Source organism: Takifugu flavidus, chromosome 8, assembly GCF_003711565.1.
Source record: "Takifugu flavidus isolate HTHZ2018 chromosome 8, ASM371156v2, whole genome shotgun sequence".
Classification (NCBI taxonomy): domain Eukaryota; kingdom Metazoa; phylum Chordata; class Actinopteri; order Tetraodontiformes; family Tetraodontidae; genus Takifugu; species Takifugu flavidus.
Genome location: NC_079527.1, coordinates 14014046 through 14038463, shown reverse-complemented (window position 1 = coordinate 14038463; position 24418 = coordinate 14014046). Strand labels below are relative to the sequence as shown.

The 24418-nt window shown below is 50.2% G+C and overlaps 3 protein-coding genes across 5 annotated transcripts; all 3 read right to left on the bottom strand.

The window, feature by feature from the left end:
• Positions 1-171: 171 nt before the first annotated feature.
• Positions 172-8112, bottom strand: sypb (synaptophysin b). The gene is given in 8 exon segments (XM_057040704.1): positions 172-1882; positions 2468-2765; positions 2880-3010; positions 3013-3070; positions 3156-3354; positions 3478-3602; positions 6843-6908; positions 7957-8112. Coding segments are annotated over 7 exon segments (864 nt in total). The 5' UTR covers positions 7975-8112; the 3' UTR covers positions 172-1882; positions 2468-2498.
• A 1836-nt stretch (positions 8113-9948) lies between these two features.
• On the bottom strand, positions 9949-22510 carry LOC130529900 (voltage-dependent L-type calcium channel subunit alpha-1D-like). 3 transcript variants are annotated; one of them, XM_057040581.1, is made up of 43 exons: positions 20713-21324; positions 20107-20296; positions 19917-20022; positions 19209-19348; positions 18991-19136; positions 18752-18904; positions 18466-18662; positions 18273-18376; positions 18051-18193; positions 17915-17983; positions 17224-17287; positions 17119-17145; positions 16883-17043; positions 16578-16803; positions 16254-16461; positions 16061-16181; positions 15900-15972; positions 15725-15788; positions 15577-15634; positions 15364-15460; positions 15139-15268; positions 15006-15065; positions 14822-14928; positions 14640-14727; positions 14368-14475; positions 14225-14277; positions 14001-14147; positions 13627-13828; positions 13403-13561; positions 13213-13323; positions 13050-13133; positions 12899-12919; positions 12576-12773; positions 12377-12468; positions 12100-12259; positions 11840-11967; positions 11640-11736; positions 11464-11566; positions 11264-11365; positions 11059-11183; positions 10597-10967; positions 10356-10525; positions 9949-10222 (listed from the first exon to the last, which is right to left on the bottom strand). In XM_057040581.1, the coding sequence occupies exons 1-42, from the start codon at positions 20729-20731 to the stop codon at positions 10444-10446; spliced, it is 5094 nt and encodes a 1697-aa protein (XP_056896561.1). In that variant the 5' UTR covers positions 20732-21324; the 3' UTR covers positions 9949-10222; positions 10356-10443. The 3 variants fall into 3 exon arrangements, with proteins under 3 accessions (XP_056896561.1, XP_056896562.1, XP_056896560.1); XM_057040582.1 differs by lacking the exon at positions 20713-21324 and adding an exon at positions 22370-22510 and having other exon boundaries at positions 18991-19348; XM_057040580.1 differs by having other exon boundaries at positions 18991-19348; positions 20713-21325.
• On the bottom strand, positions 21420-24120 carry LOC130529963 (mitochondrial import inner membrane translocase subunit Tim17-B-like). The gene is made up of 6 exons (XM_057040719.1): positions 23969-24120; positions 23277-23376; positions 23140-23203; positions 22938-23066; positions 22645-22755; positions 21420-22557 (listed from the first exon to the last, which is right to left on the bottom strand). Exons 1-6 carry the CDS (start codon positions 23992-23994, stop codon positions 22475-22477), a joined length of 513 nt encoding a protein of 170 aa, XP_056896699.1. The 5' UTR covers positions 23995-24120; the 3' UTR covers positions 21420-22474.
• Positions 24121-24418: the final 298 nt, after the last annotated feature.

Genomic DNA, 24418 nt, shown 5'->3' with positions numbered 1-24418 from the left:
GGAAAGTTAACGGGTTAACGATCACCTGTCGTGTTTCAGGTGAAGAACACGCCAACTAAAGCAAGACAGTCAACTATAAAGCAAGAAAGAAATGAGAAAAGTGCTTTAGTACTGCTCCTGCGGTGTGGGCAGAGGGCCCATATAAACCCTGAGGATCCACACAAAGACACATTTTAACCTTCAACAGAACTTTTAATTTTATTTCATTTTGTTTCACAGGAATCCCATATAATAAGAATACAGCAGAATTCTGGAGCCTTGAATATTTGTTTTTCTCGGACTTATTATCATAAATACTAATTTGAATACGTCATACACAATAAACACAGCACTATCCAAAGGCGTAGAGAGTACCACAAGACATCATTCACCACTAACAACAGAGTATATTTCATTTCAGCATATTTATAAGAGCTATAGTGAAAGAAAAAGAAAGAAAGAGAGGTGGAAGAGGAAGGGTGCTTCTACACTGAAGTGCAGCACTGTAAAAAATAAGAACTTGCTTCACAACACGTTCATTTTTTTTTACAGTGTCAACTCTAGTTGATGGATCACATCCTGGAGATGGACATTAATGCCTCCTGAAGTGGACAGTGGAAGCTAAACAGCCAATCAAAACACACCTGTTTGGAATCCTACGTGTCCAAACAGAAGCTGGGCAGAGCGAAGACTGCGTTTGTGCTTCGAGTAGAAGAGAACAAAGCCGCTGTGCACGCGTCTGGTCCTAAATATCGCGGTTCCGCTTTGCCGTCTGACTACCCCGCAGGTGAGGAGGATGCGTTTGGACGCGAGGATGCGCGCAGTAGATCAGGATTAGCGCTCTGTCCGGGGAAATCGTGTTCAGATGGCCTCGTAACGACTCCTTCCGAGTGTCCGTCTTAATCGCTGATTACCGTGTGATAGAAACACCACTTAAAAAAATATATGCATATGACTCTGTTTTACAACTTTCTGGACCACATGAAAAGGCGACCAAAAACAGGGGGGGACCATCGACAACATCAGATAAGCCCAAACGACTCCACGACGACGCCTCGCTAGCTGTCGCTCACAGAAGCTACCATGCTCGCTAATATTCTTTACTTAAAATTCGGCGCGTGGGGAGAGTTCGGCCTGGCTCGACAACAACACCCGATGGAGAGAGAGAAAAAAAAAAAGCACATATAAAAACAGAACCAAAGCCCACTCACTTCACGTAAAACCCACGGCTCACTAAGATCACGCCTCCCCGGCTCACATATTTCTAGTCCTCTTCTAGTCAGGAATGCCGACGGAGGCACCGAGAGAAAAGAAGAGAAATAAAGAACATCTGAGGTGAAGAGCTGAAAATAACCCGATGGACTGAGAACTATGCGAGCTCCTAAACAGAACCAACGTAAATGCAATTGAATAAATCTGTGCTCAGCATTTGTTGTATAACAACTTATATGGAGTGCACAATTATTCAACTGTGGACGTATAATTTTAGATATCGGCATGTTGATATTTACACAGCACAGACAAATACATTCTCCCAAGTTAAATATTACTACTTTTTTTGTTTTTAATATTTTGTTTTCTTTTCATGACAAGTTTTGCTCTTAAATTTTTCCTCCACGAATGTTTTGGTATTTGAATTCAAGTTTTTCTCGTATAACCAAACAGACAATCCTCTGTTGTCTTCTACAATTAAATACAACACGAGAATAAACATCATGTAACGTTAACGTCCCCCCCCCACCCCAAGCCCACCCCACTTGCCCCTGTAGTTCTGCCCCCGCCCCAGGACCCACCAGATTCTGCCCTCGGTGTTTCCCTCCCTCCGCCTGCCAATTCACAGATACACAAACATACAAACAGAGGAGTGTGGAAATGCAGATGGTGGTCGAGTGCCACCGTCGCCCTGGGAGGGAGAGAAGAAGAGCAGAGAGGTCAGAACAGGTTAATTAGATTAACAGGTTAATTGTCACCACAGAACAGGTTAATTGTCACCACAGCTTAATTAGACATAAATGCTGTACAACATTTAAGAAGTGTAAGGTGGAACACCGCCCCTGGTGGCAGAGTGTGGTAAGACAACAGGCCCCACCTCCTGCTCTTATTATAAACGTTTAAAATAGCACAAAAAAGTGCACTATACTTGCTTGATAGTACTGACTTACAGTACTGGCTTTGTTTCTATGTTGTGTAAATATATATATATATAATATATTGTAAAATAAGGTTGGCTGAGAGTTTAATGTTGGGAGAATATGACCCCACCAGTGTTCGCATCGGCATGAGTATCAATTATAATCAGCAGAAGTCAAAACATGTATGTTTCCAGCAGGTCGTTAAACACACACGTCACATCACAAATGACGGGGGCCAGGGTTACTGAAAATAGGACGTTTGTCACAAAAGGCTAAACGCATTCAGCCAGCCTGTGGGTAGATATTAGCACCCCGAAAACAAGGTGCAGCAGCTGTATTTTCTGTTTTGTCCTCACCTTCCTTCAGCTGTGGTTTGCTTGGACGGATTCACATCTGATTAGAGTAGGAGGTGGGCTGCTGGTCGTAGCCCTGGCTGTAGCCCCCATCCTCAGCGTAGCCGCCCTGCTCTCCGTAATCTGGCTGGTAGCCTCCCTGGGACCCGGCGTAGGGGTCCTGCTGGCCGTAGGCGTTGGGAGCGGCCTGCTTTTCCTGTGACGGGACGTATGTTCCGGAAACGGCCGCCATCCAGCCGGTTTCCTTGAACACGAACCAAAGATTCCCTATCCAGAGAATCACGTTGATGAAGCCAAAAGCCTGCAGAGGAGACGGGGGACACGAGTTTGCAGAGACCAGGGTAGCATTAGCCACGGGTAGCTTAGCAGTCGTCGATCAGAATGTTTGGGTGTGTAAAAGGAAGCCGGGACCCACCACAGAGGTGTTGAGTCCGGAGACTTTGGGGTCGTAGACCTCACGGCAGCGGTTCTCCATTTCCTTGCAGGCTGGGAGGAGATCCACGACCCTCTCTGGGTCCGTGGCTGTTTTCACATCCGACAGGCCTTAGCCCAGGCGCACGAGGACACCAGCCACATGAAGGCAAACACCGCCGTCACCACAAAGTCCTGGCGACCAACGAGGCAACACCATCACGTTGACGGCCGTTTTTAAAAAAATGAGGTTAGAAACCAGCTGACGGGGGACACTCACAATCTGGGGCCCTTTGTTGTTCGCGCGGTATTTCTCCAGAAGGAAACAGTAGGCGGAGAGGGCTGCCATGGAGTAGAGGAAGGAGAAGACGGCGATGGTGACAAAGAACTCGGCCGAGGAGGAGTAGTCCCCGACCAGGAAGGAGCGCTCGCGGTTCCCCCCTTTACAGGTGGGGGCATCGAAGTACACCTGATGGAGCCTGACAACAAGGAGGGGGGAAAACTCAGAAGAGGACGGGCGTCATCGTGTGTCGCAGGTTCTACTGTGGTTCTGATGGGGATCGCCAGAAGAGGTCAAACCCCCTGAGTGGAAGCATCGGTACCTGAAAGGGTATTCGAACTTTACTTCGATTCCCAGGTCGCTATCGGATCGGTTTTTACACTCCACGCTCATCTTGAACATGCCGGAGTAGCTGCCGCATGTCGAGAAGGCAAAGATGGCAAAGATCTGCAGGTGAGAAGACCGGATGGAACACGTGGTGAAAAAACCATTTACAGAGATCCTTGTCTTTCTATCTTTATGAGGACTTTAATTCCCCAGCTACTAACCCCCCGACCTCAACCTTAAAACCACGTCTTAACCCCTGACCTGTCCTTTGAAATGGCGAGGACCAGACAAAATGTCCTCACTTGCCCAAAAATGTCCTCACTTTGTTGGTAGAATGCGAATGCTGGTACTCAGTACGTAGCAAGTACAAGAACACACACACACACACACACACAGATAGTGTAGTCAAATCGGACTATTTTTACCTCAGCGGCTCTCCACCAGATCTGACGGGATGGAAAAACCCAACAATTAATCTGAGCGAGGTGCTCTACCATCTGTCACCAAATACTACAAGCTAATGCAACACACACACACACACACACACACACACACACACACACTCTTGTAAACTTGCTTTTGATGCATTTAAATCTGTATTTTTATATATATTTTTATTTATCACAATTGCATTCCTGCTAAATTTAAATACTTTTCCAGTACTCAAGCACTTAATTGTCTTTGAAGAAAACATAAAAATATAAGATAAAATATATAAAAAATCTTGTATCTATTGTACAGTAAGACTTTGGAAAATTCCATAAAAAGTCAATCTAACCCACAGCAGCTGTGCACATTTTTGGGATTTTTTTTTTACCTACATGGGTTTAATTTACATTTCTGCTTTGGATAACATCCCTTAATCCAAGTCTACGTCTAAGAGGAGCGATCAAAGGTTTCAGAGCTTCCGTGTAATTCCTTTATCGCCCATATGGAACCAGTGATGGTGCTGTTGTTGCTGGAGTTGATGGAAGTCAAACATTCTTCAGGAAGGACAGTTGCCAACGTGCAGATGTCTGAATAAACCTGCGCACTGAGCTTCTTTATTTCAACATGTGATCATAAATATTCATGCACAGATTCACAACAAACACCTCCATCGGCTGAATCCATGGGGGGGGGGGGGGGGGAGTGTTGTTAATCTCGGAGAACTCAACTTCTGGGAGCTGATCCCTCGTTTGTGGTGGGGACAGAAGCCGCCGCTCCAGAGACCGAACGCACACGCCGACACAATTAAGACGTCTTTTATGGTTATGGATGAGAGGAAGGATGGGGGGGCGGGGGTGGCAACACCGAGTGTGAGGCGCCATGGCAACAGTGTTGGCAGCAACACGTAGCGAGGAGGCAGAAGCTGGTTTCAGGCCCTCCCGGTATGCAAGCCAACACTTCTGCGCTGAGAAGACCAAAAGCATTTTAAGATTTATGACTCTTATTTCGCCTCCGCTGAGAAAATTCCAACAAAAATGTTTGTTTTTAAATGACCTGCACCGTGTTGGCGTTCAAATGAAGGTTAGGAGGGTTATTAAATACCAACAGGCTGGTAAAAAATGAATTATGTTTGTTCGACAGTGTTTAATGAAAACAACACCAGCAAACACACACACACACACACACACACCACACACACACACACACACACACACACACACACACTCACATTGACACTTGTATATCTGAAATAATCCAGATGGTTGGGCCTGAATAATCCCCCGAGCTACAACAAAGACAACAGCTTTTTATTACACGTTGGGGACTCGGCTAAAGTGAAGAGGCGGTTAGTTCGTGTTCTCACAAACAGCCTCGTTACGCCGGCTGGGACGTGAGTCAGAGTGTGAAATCTTTCATGCAAATGAAATCCCAGATACACACAGCACGCAGCGGTTAAAGGGAAGGGTCTGTTTCGCTACGCAATGTCTTACAACATCCATCAAATTTGGGTCCGTCAGCACTTTTCCCCAGAGACGGGAGGCTTGTGAGTGGCGTGTGTGTGTGTGTGTGTGTGTGTGGGTGTGTGTGTGGGGGGGGTACATGAGTCACATGTTCAAAATGCTGTTTAAATTTCAAAGGCGCTGCAAAGCTCAGACAAGACGTCTTTATCGCGACAGGATCTGTTTCCTGTTTGAATCCGACCTTATCTGTCACCCACTCACTGGTTGCAAACAAAAGCCCCAAAAAGGTTTGTCCCTGATGCACAGAAGCATCCATTTCACCGTTTCTCCTCCCCATCCTCCTTAAAAAACACCAGCATACATGCCCATAATAATCTCTTAGCAGCTCCTCCTCCAGTCCGACGCCGAGGCAGGCTGGGCCCTCTGACAGATGATTCATGGGCCCTGGCCTCCAGAACGCGGCTCTTGATTGGTGGGTACGCTCGCTGTGACCCAATGAGGCAGGGACGAGGTGCTGGCACACTCACGCAGCCCCAGGGAAGGACTACAGAGAAGGCTCATTCCTCTGGCGGCTCCCTGGCACATCTGTAGGAGATGCTTCTGCACGGGCGCCCTCTTCTGGGGCGCTTTAACCGAGCACTGACGCTGAGGTCTAAGACCCGACCCGGCAGGACGGGCGGCGCTGTGTAACCACTCACAATAATGAACAATACGGTCACACTTGTATAAATATCTCCTCTCCAACTATGTGACTAAGAAAATCCCTAAACCGGGAAAAAGTGCAAACATGGGCATTAAAATGGACTTTTATAGATCTGCACCGAGCCCCCGCCAGGACCGACCACCAGGTGGCGCCGTTGCTTTTGTTTCAGCTTCTTCTTCACAAGCTGCATCAGGGGTTTTCAGGGAGGCGTCACGTGTCGCCTTAACGTCTGCTTATCCAATCAGTGCAGCCGCTATCAACCGTCATCACTTTATAGATGAAGTTTGACCAGACCCAGACACCCAAACCAGCTGGTAACACGGCAACGGGGATGATCATGGGATGGATCATTAGAATCACGCCTCCCCGCAGCCTTTATAATCCAGCTGACGTTTTATCTACCAGAATCTGGAGTGAAATCACCCAGATTTCGTGTGATCCGAGCCACACGCGTGTGCAGAGGTCGTGACCTTTCAGGGATCTGTCAGCCTATCCCAGCGGACCGTCAGTTCCTACTACAGCCGTGACGTAACACACATGCTGCTGTCTCTGCCAAAGGGAACAATATTGTGACGTTTGGCCAACACCAGGCGTCGTCACCGTGGAGATTTCTCAACATTTTAATAGTCCAGGCTCATTAACTACACGACCTCTGTGTGGCAGAAGGTCGTAAAGCCGTCCTCCAGAGACAAGGACATATGTTTTTAGGGTATTTTATCAAGATTATTGTTATAACACAACAATAAATCCAAAGAACACAGAACTCACCCACTGTAGAACTTTTATAAATCCCAGAGGTTGTTTGATGATGGTGAACTGCCCTTGGGCCACCAGCTGAGGAGACAAGAGATAGAAATTAGATTTTAAATCCTTTTCAGAGAGCCCGGTTTTACACACACCCCCCAGAAATGGAGACGAGGCCGCCTTCATTAGACCCAGCTGGAATGATCCTACAGGATGCTACACAGCAACCATTTTTTACATCCTTAAGGTGAGCGTGTGCGCGTGCGTGGGGGAGGGGGGGGGTAGACTTCCTGTCAGTATTACAATTAGACAAAGCTGCTTATCTGTCTTATCTGCGGCACACTTCACAGCAGCCTCTTTACACATTTGTGGGGAGAATCCGTGCGCAACTGAGCCGCCAAACGGAGGAAACCCGCATTTGTGCGCAGGTGAATGCGACACGACGCAAAGAAGGCGGCGTGTGCCCGTGTGCATCAATAAATGGCCGCACTGGAGACGGCAGCCGCTCCGCGTCGAAATTCTTTGAATAAAAAGGAGAAAAACATGACGCACGACCGTAACAAAGGGGATGCTGGGCAGCAGCCTTCACCCCAGACCACAGATATGTGAGGTGATCTGCTGGTGGAGGAGCGCGACCTCCTCCGTGCCCGGCCTACTGCGGCTACCCATGGCCTTGGATATTAATCAGATTTAGGGTTGTTATCTTAGCAACAGGAGGCTAATTAAGATATGAGCGGCCTAAATCCAATAGCCGAATCCCCGGAGTTACTGGGGAAACATCCTCTCCCTCCCTCGTAAATGTCATTGCTGCAGCAATCTCTGGACGTGCACGGCGTCAGCGGGCCGCTCGCTCCCATCGACCGCAGCTTCCAAGTGAGGAGGCAGGAAAAACCCGCAAAATGACACCGAACTCTCTCGCGCCTTCACACCGACACGTCTTTGATCCCCCTTTTTTTTAAAAAAAACAAAACGCGAACGCATCGTTTTGAATTGCCAGTGCATCAACACGGTTCATTCTCACTGTCGTCGCATCTTTGCGTGAAAATAATCTTGATTTGCGCGCAAAACAAAGGGGATGGGCGCCAGCATCCGCGAGACATTTCACAGAATAAGGGTGATTTTAACCCCAAAGCCTTACCTGGTTCACAACATCCATCTTGGCCGCTCGGTCGCCGATAAGAGGATCAGAGGGGCGGAGGGGGGGAGGCGTCTCGCCCGGAACAGCCCAGGGGAGGAAGACACCCGCGAGGAAGAGCCGACTGCGTCACGGGCTCGTGCGAAAACGCGTGGAGCGTCGTGACGTCAAACGAGTAATTCACGCGCCGCGCTGCCGACCAATCAGAGCGCGGTGTGCGGCCGCGAGCTGCCCGGAGGTGAGACGCAGAGCGCGGAGATGCGTGCGCTCCGGTGGGCAGCAGAGAGATGTAAAGGTCGGTGACTGCTCCAGAAAAATAACATTCCTTTTTATTCCAAGTCACACGTCACGTGCATCAAACACTCACTGTGCGCAAACAGGCCGGAACAAAGAAGAAACGTTAATTAAGGAGGACAGCGAGTCATTATTGTGCCACTGAAAATAAAAAGAAACCCAGATGTTTTCCAGCTGCAGGCCCACTAAGTCTTATTATATAATTCGCTGAGCTGACGTTTTGCTGAGGTTTTTATCACATTATAGAACCGCCAGAGGTGGGAAATGTCACACAGTATGTATGATTTTAATATATAAAAGAGAAGAATCACAGAAAGACATTTGAGAAAACACTTTTATTTAAAGCCACAAAAAAACCCCAAAGATTTTTCTATAAGTTTGTATGTTCTGTATATGTGGGTACGGAACATTCAGTAAAGATGTCTATACAGTATATTTGTGTAAATTAATGTATACTGATGAGGCTAAATGTGGGTATTCCCTGATAACTGAAAACGCAACTAAAAAATGCTGTAAAAAATGAGAACAGGCTATTTATTGACATATTTATGTATGTGTGCGATATGTTATTTGGCATAAATGCATTCCTTACCCCGTTTAACTGTAGAACAGCAAATTTTTGTCATTGGTGTCTCGTTCTTCTCCGCACGCATGCGGATCTACCTCTCACACAGTTTCACCGGTTCTGTCCATCTCAGTATGAAACCACGCAGTTCATTTCGTCGGCCAGCTCCTCCTCGAACCGCGAAATGGACCGAGTGGCCCCGCGCGCGATGAGGTCCGTGGCGGCGCTCTCCATCTCGTCCATGCTCATGTGACAGGCTTCGGCGATCTCGCGCTTGGCGAAGCTGACAAACTTGGGGTCCCTGGCAAAGACGCCGAGACCCTCGGAGATCAAGATCTGAAATCAGGAAGACGTAGAAATCAACCGTTTTCTTGACTGGCGTCTTATCCTGTGATGGGTTGACTCAGAGATGAATAAAACGCTCGATTCGATCATCTAAAATGGTGTAAATAAACACTCACCGACTCCACAAGACTGTCTGCGCCTCCTTTGCTCACGTATCCCTGGTTGACTGGTGGGATCCTCATGCTGTTGAAGGTTCTGGCCTGGGTCGGGTACCAGCCAGGGCGGTTTCCAGCAGGGAGGCTGGTGGTGCCATCGGTCCATAGAGGCTGCCTGGTGCCCGTGGCTTCATCCACCAGCATCATGGGGGTGTAAATGAGCTTCCCCCTGCGGCCCGAGGGGTGAGTTATTCCTGGAAGAGGAGTGCAGCCAGCTGCTCCCGTGTTTGCCCAGGAAGCGGACGACATCGAGGAAACGCTGCTGGGCCGGGAGTCGAGACTGTGCTGGTTCTGACGCAGGAGGGCAAAACAAGAAGAGACACTCGTCCGTGACTGCTCGCACGCACCGAGGGGCGCTGTGCCGTACCTGTAAACGCGACCGGGACGGGGACGAATTCCCATGGTAGGTTCCTGGGATGGGAGTCTGCTCATCCAAACTCCTCTGTGGCTTCAGACACTGGAAGTTAAAGGCTGGTCTACGACCTGAAAGTGATCAGGGTTGAGAATAGTCCATCCGCACATGTTCAGCACAGTGTATTGCTGTTTCTCACCTTTTGGGATGGCAGGAAGTAGCCGCCTCCGGACGTTCTTGTTGTCGGCGTAGCCGCTGCCGTTTTCGTTGCACGCATTTCCGTTCGTGTTGGTGCTGAAGAAGCTGCCGTTTTCACTGTAGCCATTGTACCCGTTCCCATTGTACCCGTTCCCGTTGTACCCGTTCGTGTCGTAGGGCGTGGGGCTCGTGGCAACGCTGCCTCCATTCACGTTGCCGTCGTTGTAGCCGTTGCTAACAAACTCTTGAGCGTCCTGGTGATCGTAGGCTATCTCCCCGATGCTGCTGGCTCTCTCCAGGTTCTGTCCGTTGTAGCCCGTCTCAGTCGGAACGGGAGACACAACTTCTGGATACACGTACCTGGAGGAGGTTTAGAGCTTTCTATATCAGATCAGGTGTTCCAAAGATAGCTCATCAAGGCACGTGGGCTATTCAACAAATAAACCAGGAAGAGATTAGAATAGGATCAAAGCTCCGTTTCTTTGTTTCGTACCTGTTGACCGAGGCAGCGCTCGCATCATCACCCTCCCGGCTGTATCCCGCCTCGGTTTCTGTGGTCAAAACCTCCACAGCCGGTTCTTCTACGACACGCCACTCGTGTCCTCTGGAAGAGGCAACACCTCGGGCGGAGGAGGAAGAGGCAGGTCATTGATGGAGTCCACCCTGACCAGGACACAACGTTATCCTAACGACTTTTACGGCGACAGTGCCTGAGTGAAAACAGCGGAACGCACCTGATGACAGGCAGGGGCTCAGACCTCACAGGCAGGGGCTCAGACCTCACAGGCTGCTCCGTTACAATGGTGACCCCTGCCAGCTCAGATCCGGGTCTATGTTCCATCTCCAGACCCTTCACCTGCTCTGTGATCACTTCCTCTTTCTCTGCTTCGGGCTCAGGTTCCATGAAGATGGCCGTCTGCTGCACCAGAGTGTCTATGGGTGGAAGTGGCGTGGTGGCGGGGGTGGTGTTCACCGAGGTCCCAGCTTCGCTGCCAAACACTTCATCGCCTGTCATCTCCCCGTCCGCCCCCTCCTCATCTTCCAGGTCCGAGGCCATGGCCAGACGCATCTCTGGGGCCAGGTCCTGCAGCGAGCGCAGCCCTTGCTGAGGAGGCATCAGAGGGGGGGAAACAGGGACGTTTGGACTGTTGCAGATTACCGCTGGTCCACGATGTCAACATGCGGCGAAGCCTCACCTGCAGGGCTGCGGCCTTGTCCTTCCGTTTAGATTTTCTCTCCCGCTCTTTTCTCTTGCGGAACTTTTTAAAATAGTCCTGGATCAGGAAGCTGGCGTAGAATTTCCCACAGGTCACCTCATCTCCTGAGGAGAGAATTTTTCATACAGGTGTCTTTGAGGAGATTGATTTGGTTTACATGTGTTATTCCAGGAGCTGTGGGCACCTCTGGGGGGAGGAATGACTTCATCAATCAGCTTCGGTTTGGTGCGCTTCCACAGCTTCTTGATAATTATCTTCAGCTCTTCGTTCTGCTGATCTATGGGGCCTGAGGAGGACAACCATGTTGTGTTATCCATGAGACATAACACACAGAGACCTGGTGTGTGTGTGTGTGTGTGTGTGTGTGTGTGGGCGTGGGCGAACCTTCAGTCTTGATCTTCAGCGAGGTTCTCACCAGAGCAAACAGAGTAGCGTTGAAGGTGACGGTCCCGTCTGGATGCAGCGGGACGTTCATATCCACCAGTCTCTGCAAAGCCCACAGAACAAGCGGTTCAGCCCGTCGTCCGCGGGTCGGAGATGCGGGTTCGGCGTGGACGTACCTTGCAGGCGACGCGATGAGGACACAGTTTCCCAAAACCGAGAGGAGGCTGAATGCGACGGAGCATGGTGACGACGTCGATGTGCTTTATACGACCGCTAGGAGAGGAAACGGAACCTTGAGTTCCCGGGAAGAACAAAGGGAAGAACAAAGGGAAGAACAAAGGGAAGAACAAAGGGACATGAGAGGAATCATTCTCACGTGGCTTCTGGGTCGTAGTCCGACCAGACTCTCTTAAACTCGTCCAGGTGGTGGGTTCCCAGAACCGTCCAGTCTCGTGTCAGGTATTCAAAGTTGTCCATGATGACGGCAATGAACAAGTTGATGATCTCAAGGAAACAAAAAACGAAAACATTTGGCTCCTCAAAAGTTCTGATCAAGAAAAACTTCATTTATCTATACTTGGCGTATTTAAGAGATAAATGACGTCATAGTTTAGCTTCATCTGCAGCCTCACTCACCAGGTAAGCACAGAGCATGAAGAAGCTGATGAAGTAGAGGTAGGCCAAGTTGCTGCCGCAGGTGTACTCCTCACCGGGTTCAATGTCGGATTCTGGGTCACAGCGTCTCCCTGGAAGTGCTCCCAACATAATCTCCTGCCACTGTTCTCCAGTGGCACACCTGTCAGAACACAGAACCAGCATTCTGACCTTCCTGGACTGGTGGGAGACCCCTTATTCCTCATTAAAAGGATGAAGGAAGTGCAAAAATGGGCTCATGTTCCAAAATAAGGCTCACCTGAAGAGCACCAGCACCGCCATGAAGAACGTCTGGAAGTTGCAGTTCCTGTTGATGTTGGTGTTGTCATCGACGGCCACTTTCCCAAACATCTGAGGGGACAGAAGGAAAATCGTGATCCTGCCGTTTTCAGGATAACGACAGTTTAAAGGCACGACTGCCGACACTATATAAGAGTCCCGATCGGCCAAAGACTCACCTGCATGCCGATGACGGCGTAGATGAAAAAGATCATGGCGATGAGCAGACCGACGTACGGCAGAGCCTGCAGGGACTTGACGAAGGTCCAGAGGAGCGTCCGGATGCCTTCTCCTTTACTGAGAAGTTTAACCAACCGCAACACCCGGAACAGACGGAAGAAAGTGATGGACACTTTCCCGCTCTCTCCTTTACTGCCCTATAGAAGGAACCGCACATAGAACCAATGTTGTCACTAATCAGTAAATGTGATCGCATTTATTCAGACGGAAGCATGAGAGCAGCCAGCACCAGGTCCATTGCTATTGTCAGGGTTGTGCTCACCTCGCCATGGCCGCCTCCTCCCTGGATCCAGTGTAACCAGTGAGGAGCAGCAGGTGTGGAAAGGGAAGAGACCAGTGAACCTCATTAATGCCTCCTTTAACAGAAGATGCTGCTCAGGCCTCTCAGCTAATAAAGGTACTAAAAAGCTCACGCTGAACTCTGAGACGGCGATGTCCAGCACGCTTCCCACCACGATCAAAGCGTCAAAGGAATTCCAGGGATCGATGAAGTAATGCTACGGAGGAAAAAAGAACAAACTCAAAGGAAGAGTCGGGTGACGCGGGAGTTTTCTTTCAAGGGAGACGGAGCCTCACGTGAGCGCGCAGAGCCAGCAGCTTGATAACCATCTCCACGGTGAAAACCACGGTGAAGATCATGTTGAGGATGTCCATGATGGAGGTGAAGAGCTTGGACTGCTCGTAATGCTTGATGAGGAGACACAAGAGCACTCAGACAAGGGTCGGCCTCTCCGGACAGCGAGGAGAGGGTGGTGCGAGGCGGTACCTGGATGGCCAGCGTGAGCGTGTTTCCCAGGATCAGCACAAACATGATGTATTCAAACTGGCTGGAGTTGATGATTTTCCAGAATTTGAGCTGGGACTGGTTTTTAGGGATGTAAATCTTAATGGGCTGAGCTTTGAGGGCGTAGTAGACGCACTGACGCTGGAACAGACAGACGGGGGCCGTTAGGATTCAACGATGAGGCGCAGAAAAGCAGAACCACAGACCTGATTCTTGTTGAGTTCACAGTTCTTGAATTCGGCCTCTCCCTGCTCCCGAAATGTGATGATGACGAAACCAACGAATATGTTCATCATGAAGAAGGCGATGATGATGATGTAGATGATGAAGAAGATTGAGATTTCCACTCGGTAGTTGTAAATGGGCCCTCGGTTTATGGCGTTGGCGTCCACGGCTCGATAAAGGAGTCTGGACAAGTGTGAGGACAGAAGTGGGAAAGGTTCAGGGAATCCCCCAGGAAAATGGCCACTTTTCTCGATTAAACGGAAGAGAACTTTTATTCTGAAGGGTCTTCCCTACTTCCTACTCCCGCCGCAGCATCACATGCTTTCCCTTTATAATAAATCGAGCGTCCACTCACTGCGGCCATCCTTCAAAGGTGGACACGGTGAACAGCGCCAGCATCCCGTTCAGCACGTTGTCGAAGTTGAAATCGCTGTTTTCCCAAACCCTCTCCCTCACCATGGGGTGGTTTATGTCGCCGTCTTTGTAGATCACAAACGTTCCTCTGAAACCAGAAACAGGCGACGTTAAGAGGCCGCCGAGCCCAGGTGAGGAGGTGGCGGCAGGTAACTGGAGACTGACTTGCACTCCTCGGGTGTTTGTTTGGCCTCGTCGGTGCAGCTGTAGAATCGGCCCTGCGACATTAAGAACAGGCAAAAAAGGGGCGGCGTCAAGCTGCCGTCCTGGTATCGCCTGTGAAACATCCACAGTTGGTGACTTTGTACCTTGAAGAGCTGCACTCCGATGCAGGCAAACATGAACTGAAGGAGCGTCGTGACGATCAGGATGTTGCCGATGGTCCGGATGGCCACAAACACACACTGCACCACATTCTGCGAAGACGGGACAACACACACTCGTTAGCTACGATCACAAGGAGCCGCCAAGTTCTGAAAGTAACTGAATATCGGATTATTGGACCAATTCTTATACCTCCTTCTATTTGATGATGGCTTGAATCCTGAGTCTAAGATGAAAGACATGAGTCCTTGATTACCTTGAGTCCTTTAGCTCTGTTGATGGCTCGAAGAGGCCTGAGAACGCGCAGCACTCTCAGGATCTTCACCACCGAAATCGCACTCGAACTGAAAACAGCAAGACAGGCGATCTTCAGCCGTGAGAGGAGTCGGGCGACGTGCCGCCCTTAAAGGCGTCCGCCCCCTAGTCTGATCCACTCACTGCAGAAAGAAGGAGGTGAGCGACACGCCGACGACCAGCAGGTCCAGGAGGTTGAAGGCGTTCCTGCAGAAGGACCCCGTGTGCAGAAACGCCCCGTAGACGGTCATCTAGACACGAGCGGCAGATGTTAGGGTACGACGTGAGGCAGAAACATCGATCCACAAAGGATCCCCGCAGCCGTTACCTTCAGAACGATCTCCACCGTGAAAACGGAGGTGAAGACGTAATCGGCGTAACCGAGCACCTGGGCGGGAGAGAAACCAGCATTCAGACCCGGCTTTAGAAGAGAGATTTGAAAAGGCTCTTAAACATCTTACTATGTTTCTGAACGAGTGGGATTTGATTGGATCCTCAGCAGCCAGGGAGATGCTGCTGAGGATGATGAAGATGAGGATGAAGTTAGTGAAGTAGGGGTGGTGGATGAGGTTGTGGCAGGCAACTCGCAAACTGAGAAGGAGCGGGAGAAACGACAGAAAAGGAGGTTTGATTCACGTTGGATCCTGTGAAGGAGGGCCGAGGTTAACGTGACGCCGCAGCAGTACCAGTTTTTCTTTCCCAGGATGAAAAAGGAGCTTCCGTCAGGGATGGGCACGATCTTCTCTTTGGGCCCAGAGAAATCCGGCTTTAGCGGAGCGACACCTATGGAGAGGTGCACACAACAGAGAAGATGTAGGTTTCATAGTTGAGCTCATGACCATGTAGGCCCCCCGTGGGCCCCCCGTGGGCCCCCCGTGGGCCCCCCATGTCAGGCTCACCCTCCAGCCCCTCGATGGCCCTCAGCTCCTCGTTTTCCTGCCAGTCGTCGTCCTCGTTCTGCACAGGAGGACAAATAATTGAATAACAGCGTAAAAACTTTAGATAAATGTGCTCCAATCCTCAGTTTCGAGGGGTTTTATTCTGTACCGCAGCATCTTCATCTTCCTTCTCCTCATCGTCATCCCACTCTTCCTCGTCTTCCTTTTTCTCTCTAAGTGATAGAAAGGAACAATTACACGAAAGTGCCTTGTTTTTTGGTTTTTAAAAAAACCTTTTCAGCATGGTCGTGAGCCAGAAATCATCGCCTTTCTGCCAGGCTTACTCCACTTTGCTCTTCCCGCCGCCTCCAGCCAGGTTGTCCACGGCGATAGCCAAGAAGACGTTGAGCAGAATGTCTGATCAGAAAATTTAGGAGGCCGTTTCGTTTGCCTGACAACCCGATGAAGATGAGAATTCATCCCAACGACTACAAAAAGAGGATACAGTTGCCACAGACAAAGAGGATGACGAAGTAGATGCACACCACCATGTTGGGGAAGATCGGCCCCCCGTACGCCATGATGCCGTCGTACATCACGGCGTTCCAGTCTTCCCCCGTCAGGATCTGCGAGGAAGAGGATGAGCCACAGGTGAAGAGGGAAATGAATATAAAGTGGAAATGGGAGAAAAGTGTCACCTGGAAGCACGTGAGCAGAGCCTGAGGGAAGGAGTCGAACGTGCTCCTCTTCATCTGAGTCTCGTCGAAGTTAAATTTGCCTCCGAACAGCTGCATCCCCAGCAAGGCGAAGATGATGAGGAAGAGGAAGAGCAGCAGCAGAAGGGAGCAGATGGCTTTCATGGAGTTGAGCAGCGAGTTCACCAGGTCGGACAGAGCGGCCCAATGGCTTCAGACACACGGAGACAGGACAGGAAGAAGAAAGAGTTGAGATATCTCTGCTGACAAGCGCCCCCTGCTGGCCAGGACGCCCGCAGGCTTCCGTTTGTCTAAACCAACAGTCACCGAGTCATCTTAAAGATCCTGAGCAGTCGGATGCAGCGCAGCACGGCGATGCCGATGGGCGGGATGACCTCCATCTCCACCAGCAGCATCTCCAGGATGCCGCCACACACCACGAAGCAGTCGAAGCGGTTGAACAGAGCCATGAAATAGATCTGCAGGCCGAAGGCGTACATCTTCATCAGCATCTCCAGAGTGAAGAGCAGCAGCAGCACCTTGTTGGCGCGTTCTGCGGGGGGGTCAGATGGGTGTAAACCACGGGCCGCCGCCCCAATTACAGCCGCCATCACGATGGGAAAAATGCTGACCTTGCATTTCTGTGAGCCACTTGGGCTGCCCGTAATGCTCCGAAGCGCTGGCAACGGTGTTGAGGAACACCAGCAGAAGCACCAACCAGTAGAAGTTGGTGGTCTTGACGGCCACGCGGGAGTTCTTCCTCATGGTGTGATTGATCTGGCACAGCTGGTCGCTAAGACAAGGACAGAAACCACGTGAGGAGATGAGTCCAAGCGGCAGAAACAAGGAGAGGGGAGCGTTCGCTCACCAGAAACTGTTGGCCATCATCTTCGCCCTGTCGGAAACGAAAGAAACCACACGTCAACAACGAGGTCGAGGTGACGGAAAACACGCACGTTCTCCGCGGCCTCACATGAGCGACGCGCAGAAGCCGCTGTCGTCGTCGAGGTAGGCGATGTCGTCATCCGAGTCCGACTCTGCGGATCACAACGTTAGACTGTTCAATCGGTAGCGAATGGCGTGAGGGTGGAGAGAGCGAATGGCGTGAGGGTGGAGAGAGCGAATGGCGTGAGGGTGGAGAGAGTGAATGGCGTGAGGGTGGAGAGAGCGAATGGTGTGAGGGTGGAGAGAGCGAGGGTGGAGAGAACGAGGGTGGAGAGAACGAGGGTGGAGAGAGCAAATGGCGTGAGGGTGGAGAGAGCGAGGGTGGAGAGAGCGAATGGTGTGAGGGTGGAGAGAGCGAGGGTGGAGAGAGTGAGGGTGGAGAGAGCAAATGGCGTGAGGGTGGAGAGAGCGAATGGCGTGAGGGTGGAGAGAGCGAGGGTGGAGAGAGCAAGGGTGGAGAGAGCGAATGGCGTGAGGGTGGAGAGAGCGAATGGCGTGAGGGTGGAGAGAGCGAGGGTGGAGAGAGCGAGGGTGGAGAGAGCGAATGGCGTGAGGGTGGAGAGAGCGAGGGTGGAGAGAGCGAATGGCGTGAGGGTGGAGAGAGCGAACGGCGTGAGGGTGGAGAGAGCGAATGGCGTGAGGGTGGAGAGAGCGAACGGCGTGAGGGTGGAGAGAGCGAACGGCGTGAGGGTGGAGAGCGGCGGCGGGAGCAGACGTACCTCCGCCGTCCTCGCTGTGCTTGTACCAGCCAAACTTCTTCATCATCTTCTTCTTGGCAATGGCAGCGCCTGCAAATGGCGCGTCGCTGGTAAATCGTTCAAATCGTCGGAATCGGGCGAAACGCGCGGCGCTTACGTTTGTTCCCCTCCTCGTCCACGTCCTCGGCCTCGATGAGCCAGTCCATGTACCCGATCATGTCCTCCTCCATCTGCTTGCTCTCCTGGGCCTTCTGGAGCTCCCCGCGCGCCACCGCCTTTTCCCTCTCCTTGGAGAACTCTCTGTGCACACGGGGGGACGCGGCGTGAGGCGCTCACCTCCGCCCTGGCCACGCCCCAAACGGGGACGGCGGCTACTCACCCGCTCAACACACCCAGAACCAGGTTGATGATGAAGAACGACCCAAAGATGACCAGCGAAACAAAGTAAATCCAAGGAATCTCGAAGCCAATGGCGTCATTCATCTGCGCAGACACGTACAGCGAGAGGGGGCGTCTGGTGTAACTCAGTAGTTCCCTAATTTGGTTCCAGGAACTTTTTCAGTTTTTCATACCCAGTAGAGAACGTCCGTCCAGCCCTCCATGGTGATGCACTGGAACACCGTCAACATGGCGAAGAAAATGTTGTCGAAGTTCGTGATGCCGCCGTTGGGGCCCTCCCACTTGCCCCTGCACTCGGTGCCGTTCTCCACGCAGAAGCGCCCGCTGCCGGCGAAGGCGCACGGCGACGCATCGTCCTCCATCATGAGACCTGGAGCGGAGAAGAGGTCCAACGTGAAACGGGGGACCCAGCGCGCCCGCTCCAGCCCGGGCGGGTTGAGCCAGGAAGGGGGGCGTCACCGGTGGTGGAGGAGTAGCAGGTTTTGTGCATCCTGCCGATGAACAGCTCCAAACCGATGATGGCGTAGATGATGATGACGAACATGACCAGCATGCCGATGTGCAGGAGGGGAACCATGGCCTTCATGATGGAGTTCAACACAATCTGCAAACCTGACGAGGCAAACACACCACACATGGATGCACGTGCGCCCCCCCCCACACACACACGGGTTAACCAAGAACGGCATCGAGCATACTTGGAACTCCAGAAACCAGCCGCAGGGGCCGCAGCACCCTGAAGGCCCTCAGAGCTTTGACGTCCAGGCCCCCGGGCTTCCCCGCCGCGTGGTGGGCCTCCCCTGGTTTGTGGTCCGTCATGCCCTCGGCGATCACGCTGAACAACCTGCGCAGACGCGCCGCCCGCGTCAGTGGGCGAGGATCCGCCGAGAGGGACGGAACGCGCGAAGAAACGTACCCGACGATGACGATGACGAAGTCCAGCAGGTTCCAGCCGCTGCGTATGTAGGCGCTGGGGTGCATGACCAAACCGTAGGCCAGGATTTTAGTGAAGGTCTCGATGGTGAAGATGACGAGGAAGACGTACTCCACTTGTTCCTGGGAACGGAGAAACGTGGAATTGAGGACGTTTTGGGGTGTTTTTGATGGACTTTCTACCTCCATATGTTCTTTAGATCACGTGCGTCACCATTAAAGTGGGCAGCAGCTTCCTGACCTCTTAGCCTACTGCCCTGGTGCAGGCTTAAGCCTGTCACACTCTCTTTTGGACCCTTCTGCTTCATGCCTCCAAACTCGCAGCTCTACTTCCCAACAATCGAGGCACGACGCGGCTTTTCTACACCACGAGTGCAGCTGAAAGGGTGAGATTCACCAAATTGAGATTTAAAAACTGCAGATATGAACCCAGCAGGCTGTAGGAGGCTGAGGGAACGTGTGCGCTAAACTGCCAGCTTAGCTCCTCGGTGCAAATCCAATAAAAGGATCTAAGGCGCCCACAGGAGGACCTGGCTGTGTTCAACCTTTTTTTTTTTTTTTTTTTGCTAAATCACCTAAACTCTGATCAAATATTGTGGCCGAGCTGGTTCCACCGAGAGGTCCCGGTTAAATTGGAGGCTGCCTGTTTGAAAAATCAAGTTTCAGAACGTTCCGGCCACTGGAAACTCACCAGTTTGTGATTGGTGGCGTTGGAGTCGTCGTCGGGGAAGGGCTTGGTGACGCCCATGGCCACGCAGTTGGCGAATATGGCGAGGAGAATGAAAATGTCAAAGGGCCTGAGGACTCGGTTAAGGGTGGAACGGCCAGGAACGCCACCGGTCACCTGTGGGGGCGGTTTAAGGACACAGAGAAAAGGATATTTCCACTCCACCAGGGCCAGCGCCGCCATGCGGATGGGGTTGCTGAGGGTGAGGCAGCAGAGGGCCCGGGGGGCTCGGAGGGCAGACTTGTTGGCCTGCATCGCCTTCTTGGCCCCCCCACCTCTTTTCCTGGTGGAGCCAGTTGACCCCAGGGTGTCTGACTTGCCCACATCGCCCACAGGTGGGGCGTCTGGAAGAGATCGAACATGCAGGGTGTGAATAAAGACGTGTGCATGCACGACAGAGGTGCCCCCCCGATACTTTATCACCCCAGAGTGACCAACATGGCAGCAGCGACCGGTCTTCTGCCCCCGAGGCATCCAGCACCAGATGTGACCCACTTCTTTATGTGCTGCTTAACTAACGTACAGGTGCCTGAGCACCTGTTGGCGAGGCCCCGCGCGCTGGATAAACCTGCCAGCGTCAGCCAAGATTAATAAAGGCCACAAATATTAGCACGACCCGGCTAACAGTGCAGGTACAAGACAGTACAAGTATCCTTGTTTAAAAATAAAATAAAAGAGCGACTTTGCTGGATATTAAATGCCATTTTTCATCACTGCTATTCACTTTGTGCCGACTTGCACCGGCAGGCGCAAATCTCACCTTTCTTTGCCGCGTCCATGTTCGCAGTTCACTCCGCCAAAGGCTACATCCACTCCTCGGACCGTCTCCCACGCGTAATTATCCCCAGACGCACGGTGGGCACCGAATGACAGAAACCTTCGAGGGCCGAAGCGTGAAAAACGGGCCGTCTGCTGAGGTCATTTCACGTCCGTGCGCGTCGCTCCGGCGCAGGTGCGGGTCTGCGGGGCATCCTGCTCACCCGCCGGGCGGAGCGCACCAATCCAATTAAAACACTTCCAGGACAAAAAAGTGTTTTATTACGGCGATTCCTCTGGCGCACGAGTGGAACAGTTTAAAAGGTCACGGCCGCTTTATTTTGATGGCGGCACATTAAAATGACGAATATTAACAAACGCGTCCGTGGACGCGCGGTGGGCGTGCGTCGGGATTAAGCAGCTGAGCCGTTTAAAAGGATGACAGTGGAAATCTCTCAAGGGGAACGTGGCGGAAGACTCAGGGGAACTCTGGGCTGTAAACTTAGACTGAAAATAAACTGTAATATCAGTGTATTATCATCCCACTGACTGGAAACTAAAGTTAAATAAAAGCGGGACTTAAACATCTTAAAGACTTAAACATTACGACGTTCAATGGTGCAGTTCCGACGTGAAGACAACAGGGGGCGCCAGAAGAACGTTTATATCCCCTTAATTTTTAAGCAAAGATTAAAAGAAAAGTGTCAAATCTTAAAAAAAAAGGATTTGGTCTCTTTATTTTTTCCATTAACTCATAGGAAATACAATAAATAACATACATTGTCTATACAAAGTATTTTCTATCATGTGTGGCATACAGATGCTATAAAACATTTAAACTCTACTGGAAAGTGCCAAGACTGAGGTAACAAACTATACATTCCAAGTCAATGTAATCTGAATGCTAATTTCAACACGGTCGTCTACATTTCATGAGACAATAAAGGTTCCACACTTAGGTCTCATCACAGCTGCTGCGTGAGGAAGAAGACAGCGAAGCAAGGAACCTTCCGACACGCAGCGTGCACCATTTAAACAGCTCCTGTCAAAGACGGCACATAAATAAACATGTTCCAAAATAAAAGTGCATGAAAACAAGGATGCAGCATCACTGAGATCCCATCTGAGATCTGCCAAGAGCATCAAAACTTCTAAAACACATAATACTCAGTGGATAATTTAGGATACGAGTTAAATGGGAAGAAAACTGCTCTCGAGTGGCGACGTCCTAATAATCAAGATTCAAACAAGTAACAGAGCTCAGTAGTGGCATAAGAATATCTTAAACAAGACATTCTGGTGTCCTTTTAATCTTTGGACAGTCAAACTCCATCATTTAAAACATTTAAATACGACGGAGGAGCTCAGGAGAATATCAGAGAGGCGGCGTTCTTCCCATTTAGCTCAATAAGACTTGTTGGAACTCAACCCTGGAAACACGTCAACACTTCTCTGATCCTGTCCTGGAAGACTCTTATATAATCACCACAACGTCACAACCTTTCTTCACTATTACAGACCATTCTGGGATGTTCTTTTCTGTCCACAGAGGTGAAGAAACCTCTGCGCCTGATGCCGCAGTACGGAGTTTTCAGAAGGATCAACGTTCAACGAATCACTGAAAAATACTAAAACTTTGCCCTGAGGTGTGCTTCAACTACCTGAAACCACTGTAGTGACCAGTACGGCCGTCTCCAGGTGCTCCTAAAACCAGCCGTCCCGTCTGGCGTCACCGTAGAAACAGCGGCTCTCGGGCCCGGCCTCCTCTACCGAAACTGCCCCTTTTCCCCCTGCGGATGATCCCCATCGTCTGGAGATGAATGACCGGGCTCTTCTGAAAAGGGTTGCGCTTAAAAAGCAAACAGAAGAATTTATTCATCCTTCGCTTTAGATCACAGGAGTCGACGCTTAAAACAATCCTAAATAAATCACGTACGGTTCTGAAACTGCTGCGCCGTATATCTGGTGAGGAGGATTCCGAAACCCTCGATCAGAGCCAGCAGAATCCCCCCCATCATGGCAGAGCCCACCATGGAAACCGGTCCACCTTGGAAGAAGGAGATCACATTGGTTCATTTATTTCCGCTGCGTTTCCCAGCAACAGTCTGCAATAAAAAGTTCTCCAGGCATAAACGCACATGTGGAACATCTGCAGCGTAACCGCAAATCACTCGTTTGTCTAAATAGGACAATTTGTGGCATATAGGAGGAACTATAGGATCTGCTCACTGCGTGCAGCCAGAATGGCCCCAGTCAGAGCACCACTTGTTATGGAGTTCCACGGGTCCTCCTTCCTCCTCAGGCGAACTAAACCACAGTCGATAGTGGAGAAGAGTCCTCCCCAGATGGCAAAGCTCCCTGCAAATCACCAAATAACAAGCTACCACTTTGGGTCCTGCACCAGAGCAAGGTGGCTGAATAACTGCCTCACCGCCAATCTGTGGCGCTCTTATTCTGACAGCATTTGCGCTTCCCCTCAGCCTGTGTGCCAAGCCCTGAAGAACCAAACAGGACTGTAAATTCTCCAAAAACAGACGTGTTCTTTGTTGGTATCGTATGTGAACTCACCAAGGGAGCGTTGCGAAAGCCTTTGACCGCCTGGAAGATGCCTCCTCCGAGTGTACCCATGGAGAACGCTCCTCCACAGTCGTCTACTATCCTCCAGGGACTGAACAAAGACATGATCAGAATTATAAAGTAATATCAAAAGTGTGAAAACCAACATTTACAGCAAAATAGGCCAGATTCAAACCAATTTCCACATAACGTCAAAGTAAAAAATATGTAACCTATGTTGTCTTTATTGAGACAAAAGTTCACCATTGATCTGTATCAAACTTAATCTTTTAATATTTTAGGCTTTTCGCCTGATCAAAACAGTAAAATTAAGTATAGAAAGCAACTATTATGGCCCACATACTATTATGTTGTCTCCTTATGTTATTTAAGATTTATGACATTAAGAATAAATTTATAACGCTAATCATAAATTCTGACAACAAACACACACCAAACGTAACAGTTAATCGTGATTTAAGAGCTGAATCAGTGCTTATTTATTAACCAATTAAGGGACATATTAATGTTTTCGGCTGCTGTCCTGTTATTTTATTTCCACTAAACCAGGCTGGTGCTCAAGTTGGTCAGTTTATATTTCAGTCATTGCGAATTTACCTATTTTCGAGTCCTTCATAACCTCAACAAGACAGAAATATACATCGGACAAACATTTGAATGTAAATTGAAGCAGAAATGTTTACCAGGGCTCGCGGACATATTCCTCCATGTTCAACGTCCGTCATCCAACTTCTAAGTCGTGCTACGTCATCATTGTGCGCCCGAGTTTAGGAAGGCACCCATCAACGAGGAGGTTTGTTTGAAAAACTAAAATAAAAGGTACGGTTTAGATTAATAGGTTGGATAACTAATGCCTTTGTGTAGAAAATACACGACGTTGGAGTCTTAAAAAAATAAACTCGGTGGTATTTATGAAGCATAAGGGGTATTCGTTCATTCATCCTTGTAGCTACGCAGCTAATGAGCCAACGGTGCCTATTTAAAGAAAGTGCACTTTCCAGGCTACAATAAATAAATGATAACAATAAACAAATACTATCTGCAGTCTGAAGTTCCATTGTGTTTTATTTATTTTCCATTTTCATCTACGCCCTGTATCGGCATTGTGATCGTATTATCGCTCATTCGTATTG